General features: G+C 49.4%; 1 protein-coding gene across 1 annotated transcript; it reads right to left on the minus strand.

Annotated features, from left to right (window-relative positions):
* Nucleotides 1–767: 767 nt before the first annotated feature.
* LOC149413857 (uncharacterized) lies at nucleotides 768–4,520 on the minus strand. Its single transcript, XM_089643894.1, has one exon. It carries the CDS (start codon nucleotides 4,518–4,520, stop codon nucleotides 768–770), a length of 3,753 nt encoding a protein of 1,250 aa, XP_089500020.1.
* Nucleotides 4,521–5,709: the final 1,189 nt, after the last annotated feature.

Here is a 5,709-nt window from a genome sequence, read left to right on the forward strand (position 1 = left end):
GACAATCTGTTGCATATTCATTTTGTCGGTAGTACTGGTGATAGTAGTCGCTTAAATTTGCGATTTAGAAAAGATTTTGAGCGCTTACATGAATGACAATTACATAGTTTAAATGCATAGTAGTTATAGGAATGTGTATCTTGACAACCAGATTTTTTGTTCGTCAAGATACGACAAAAAATAAGAAATGTTTGTAAAATAAATGTGTAAAAATGATCTCAAGCGATCAAATTTGTAAAACATGTTAAGTTAGTATTTTTCCGAGGTCCCCCGTAACATAGCGCTCAAAAAGAGATAAGATTCACTATGCTACGAGGTTCCTGGATTTTTGTACACGCAAAAAAGGTAAAAAATATTGTTCAAAAATGGGTTTACATATGGGTGAAAAACAGCTTTTTTAATATCTCCTCAGCGGTAGTATATCGAAAATAGTGTTTATTTGACTACCGCCGAGGGGATGAACAAGTAAAATATACATATTTGCAATGTTTAAAAATTGATTTTTCCATGAAAAATTTACATAGAAAAAATGCTGGACATTGATTCACGCGGCAGGTAAGCCGGCGATGTGGTATCGAAGCCATTCGGAGTCAAAGTTTTCAAGCCGCTTGGGCCGAAAACTGGACAAAAATGACCAGTGGCGGGGAGTGGTGATTTTGCCAGTGGCGTGGAGTAGGGACATTTTATGAAAGTAAAACAATTTTTTATGAAATTAAATAATGTGGTCAACTACGTCCGTTACACTCCCCCCGTTTAGCTATGCTGAACTAAAAAATAGGACGTTTGTTGGTACGTCGCAGCCCGCGGCGGCCAGTCCCTCTGGGATGGTGCTGGGCTGGTGGTACTGTTGATGTTGCATCGGTAGGTGGAGCTGGCAGGATAACAGCGAGCTTCACATCGGGGTGGACGTAAATTCCGGTGCTCGTCTGGATCCTGGCGGTCCTCACTTGGCCGTCTGCAGCAGGGGTGGCATCAAGGACTCGACCGCGTGGCCAGCTGTTGCGGGGCATAGCGGGGTCCATGATGATCACGAGGTCATCCTTCTTGATGGGAATGACTGGCTGTTGCCATTTTTGGCGAGCAGCCAGGGTGGGGAGATATTCGCGGAGCCACCGTCTCCAGAACATATCAGCGAGTTGTTGGCTGATACGCCACTGGCGACGGAGGCATACCTCCTCATCCTGCCTGTCGTATAGTGACAGATGAGGTCGGTTTCCGGCTCTTCCCAGTAAAAAGTGGTTGGGGGTGAGGGGCTCTTCGTCCCTGGGATCCACCGAGACGTGTGTGAGGGGGCGGTTGTTTACAGTCCACTCGGCCTCGGCTAACGCTGTCCTCAAGGTCTCTTCGCGTGGAGCTCGTTCCAGCAAGATGGCCTTCAGGGCGGTTTTTACAGAACGCACCAGGCGCTCCCAAGCTCCCCCCATATGAGGAGACATTGGAGGGATGAAGTTCCATTCGATCCCCTTTGTTGACAAATGATCCCTCATCCGGGTATCATTTTTGAGTGATTCGATGGCATCCTTCAGCTCGTTGTCGGCACCATGGAAGTTCGTACCATTGTCTGAGAACAGAGCTTTTGGTTGGCCTCGGCGCGCCGTCATGCGTTGTAAAGCCATGATGGCGGAGTCCGTGGTCAGTGAAGTTGTCAGCTCAAGGTGAATGGCACGAGTAGATAGGCATGTGAAGATTGCACCATATCTTTTCTCCCGATGTCTGCATACGGTGACTTCCATCGGCCCAAAGTAATCTAGTCCACAGTTTGTGAATGGAGGAACATGGTGGGCTAGCCTTGATGGCGGCAAGGGCCCCATCAGTGGGGGGGCTGGCTTGCTCCTGCGCATCTTGCAGGTGGGGCAGTTGTGGGCGATCATCCGAATATTTGTTCGCAGTCGCAGCACAAGGTAGCTGCCTCGCACCTCAGCCATCGTTCTCTCCGTACTTGGGTGATTGGCTTCCTGATGATGATGTCTCACCAGAAGTCTTGTATAGGCGTGATCACCATCTAATATGATCGGTGTCCGCACTGCTTGAGGCACTTTACTGAGGGCTTGTAATCTGGAATTCATCCTCAGTAGGCCGTCAGGTCCAAGGAAGGGGCTCAAGGCTTTGAGCCGGCTGTCACTTGGTAGTGGATCTCCTTTCTGGAGCGCATTTATGTCATGATAAAATGTCTCTTCTTGACATATTCTTGCCCATCGGGCCTCTGCTTCTTTGATTTCATCGCTTTTTAAATATTTATCAGGTTGTTCGTGATGTTTTCCACGACACCTTTTAATAAAACGGTGTATCCAGCAGGTAGTTCGAATAAGTCGACGCCATGAAGAGAATCTGTTGATTTCGGGCAGTGTCTCTGCCACAGTTGTTGTGATGCCGACGTATTGAGGCCTCACTTCTAGGGTGCCATCATCAGGCTGAGGCAGTTTGCACCGTTCGCGCGGCCATTCTGCCTCGTCTGAGGTCAGGAAGGCTGGTCCACTGAACCATCGTCCAGAGTGCGAGAGGTCAGGAGTGTTGACGTCTCGGGTGCCGATGTTTGCCGGGTTCAGTTTGGTAGGGACCCATCTCCAATCTGCAATGCGGGTGAGCTCGTCGATCTCGCCGAGTCTGTTGGCCACAAAGGCGGAGTATGTGCGTGGATCTGTGCGCAGCCAGCACAACACTGTTGTCGAGTCTGTCCAGAACACTGTTCGCGCAATGTTGCTGCGACATTCTTTCTTCAGGGTTGCTGCCAGTCTGGCCGCCATGAGCGCTGATTGTAGCTCAAGGCGGGGTATTGATAGAGGTTTCAGAGGAGCCACTTTGCACTTGCTGGCCAAAAAGGTGGCTGTGGTGTTCCCATCAATCTCCTCGGTATGGTAGGCGACCGCACAGCATGCCTGCTCTGAGGCATCACAGAAGAGGTGGAGGGTGACGAAGCTCTCTTTGTTTTGTAAGCAGCGCCGAGGTATGGCAACTTTGCAGTCTTGCAGAAGTCCCAGCCAGTCCATCCACCTTTCGTTGTGTTCAGGTGTGATGATGTCGTCCCATCCGATGTTGGATCGCCAAACAGCTTGTAGTAGTATCTTCGATCGGACTGTGAGGCAAGCGACGAAGCCCACAGGGTCGAAGATTTTCATAACAATGCTGAGCAGCTGGCGTTTGGTAGGCCTGCTGATCAGTTCAGGATCGGCAGCATCGCGAAATGCATATAAGAATCGATCTGTGACAGGATCCCACAGAAGTCCGAGGATTCTCTCGGTATCTGCTTCTCCGCTGTTTATGGTGATGGCTGACCTGGCTCGGTCTATAAGCGGGATAGTAGCCATCACTGAAGTGTCGTTAGAGGCCCAGTTTGTTAGGTGGAATCCTCCAGTTGACAGCACTTTGGCAACAGTAGTGATGAGTGCTGTCGCTTCAGTTTTAGTATCGACCGCATCCAAATAGTCATCCATATAAAACTTTGTTTGGATGGCGGCTGCGGCAGCAGGGAATAGTGCAGAATTCTCCTGGGCCACTTTGTTTCGCACGTACTGGGCGCTGCTTGGTGAACAGGTAGCGCCAAACATCATTGATGACATCATGTAAGTACGTGGTTCTTGTTGAGGTGTTGGTCTCCATAAAAACAATTGTGACTGTTGATCTTCACTTTTGATTTTCACTTGTAAAAACATCTCCTTGATGTCGGCGGCGAGAGCTATTTTTCCCTCTCGAAACCGGAGTATATTTCCTAACAATGAAGTCAGCAGGTCAGGCCCAGTCAGCAACTGATCATTGAGGGAGGTCCCTCGGCAGCGGCTGGCAGCATCAAACACCACACGGATCTTGTTTGGTTTGTTTTGGTTCACTACGGCAAAATGCGGTAGGTACCATTTGCGGGCAGAGGGTTTTTCTACCTCTCGATCCGTAAGTTCACGTGCGTGGCCTTGTGTTATAAGTCCGTTGATTTTAGCTGCATAGGCGGTTGCCAAGTCCTTTTCCTTCGATAATTTTCTCTCCAGAGACCACAGTCGTTTTAATGCACATTGCCGATTGTCAGGCAGTGTGATATTATTTTCCTTCCATAAAAGGCCGGTTTCCCATCGGCCAGATGTCAGTTGATGGGTTGTATCTTCCATCAGCTGATTTGCACGTACTATGTGCGCAGTTACACGAGAGGCGGACGTGATCCCCAATGAGTCAATCGCAAAATTGTGTTTGATGAGATCACTCATGAGGTCGTCTTTGTGGCTCTCCTCGCGCAGGGCCAGTGTTGTAGCCTCAGCTTCGTGTTCAGGGGCCCCCCCGCCATGAGTGATCCACCCCAACGCCGTCCGTGACAATATTCGCGTAGAGTCACGAACGTCGCGCACTTCCCTCGAGACAATAAGGTGTACATTGTCTTGCCCGATGAGAAGTGTGGGGGTGATGTAGCGGCCGTGGACCCTCTGTTCAGGAAGGCTGAGCTGCTGGACGGTGTTGGCCTTGATGACGTACTCATCAGAGATTCCGGCGCCGCGTAGAGTAATTGGCACGCGGCGGGACGTCAAGTCTGTTGAGCACATGTTTTTTGCTCCGTGTAGTCGTAGCTCACGGGTAGGTCCGGTTGTGCCGATTTTCTGTGCTGTGGTGGCATCAATAAGGGTGACAGTTGAGCCCTCGTCCAGAAGCGCAAAGGTTTTAATCTGTCGCTTGGGGCCCGACAATATGACCCCCACCACTTTTAACACGGCACTTTCGGTGTGGCGTCACATATTGTGAACGTTTGCCACTGTATTGTTATTTTCACGATAGTTCGGGTTGTGAAGAAGTCGGTGGTGGGGGTATCTGCACTCCCCCACTCCGCACCAGTCACTAAATTTGCAGAATTTGGTAAAATGTTTGCCATTGAGGCATACTCGGCACAATCCGGCACTTTTAACTGTCACAAAACGGGTTTTTATGTCTTTCGCGGCGAAAGTACGACATTCGCTAAGTTGGTGGCCATTTTCACCGCACTGAACACACCCGGCGCGGTTGTCGAACTCGCGAACTTCATCGTAACTGTTTTGCACTTTTTCCCCGCTTCGATTATTTTCTCGATTATTACCAGACAAAATTTGGGGCATTCGATTATTACCAGACAAAATTTGGGGCTTTCGATTATTTTTCGCGAACTGTTGTTTTTCACTAGAATTGTTGTTGTAAACATTGTTTTCCCGCGATAAAAACCGTTCTGACGCGGCAGACGTGTTTAAACTGTTGTCACAAGTGTCACTTTTGTTCGAATTGTTTTTTCGCGAAAACTTTTCTGACGCGGCAGACATATTTAAGAAACTTTCACAGGTATCACGTTTTTTAGCACCGTTTTTGCGCGAAAACTGTTCCGTTGTCGCGAGCGTGTGTTCACGGCGTGGGCGGGACCTCGCGGGGTCAACCAAACCGGACTTTGGGATGGCGTTCGCGACGGTTTTCAGGAAGGCGGCAAACTGGCAGATGGTAGCGGAGGCCTCGTAGTGCCGCACTTCCATCAGCCACGCCAACCGCAAGGTGGGCGGCATCTTCCCCGCGATGTCACTGAGCAGCGCTGGATTCGTCAGATAGCCATCATTGTTGAGGGAGCGGAGTGATGCCACCAGGTTTTGAACGAGTGGTGATTTTGCCAGTGGCGTGGAGTAGGGACATTTTATGAAAGTAAAACAATTTTTTATGAAATTAAATAATGTGGTCAACTACGTCCGTTACAAGTCGTTTTCCAAATCGAATTCAGTCACA

This window comes from Hesperophylax consimilis, chromosome 20 (assembly GCF_061612785.1).
Source record: "Hesperophylax consimilis isolate HC1 chromosome 20, BYU_Hcon_1.0, whole genome shotgun sequence".
NCBI lineage: Eukaryota > Metazoa > Arthropoda > Insecta > Trichoptera > Limnephilidae > Hesperophylax > Hesperophylax consimilis.

Bases quoted from the DNA above. Each gene is read 5' to 3' on its own strand.
- LOC149413857 (XM_089643894.1), bottom strand. From the start codon at position 4,520: ATGTGCTCAACAGACTTGACGTCCCGCCGCGTGCCAATTACTCTACGC.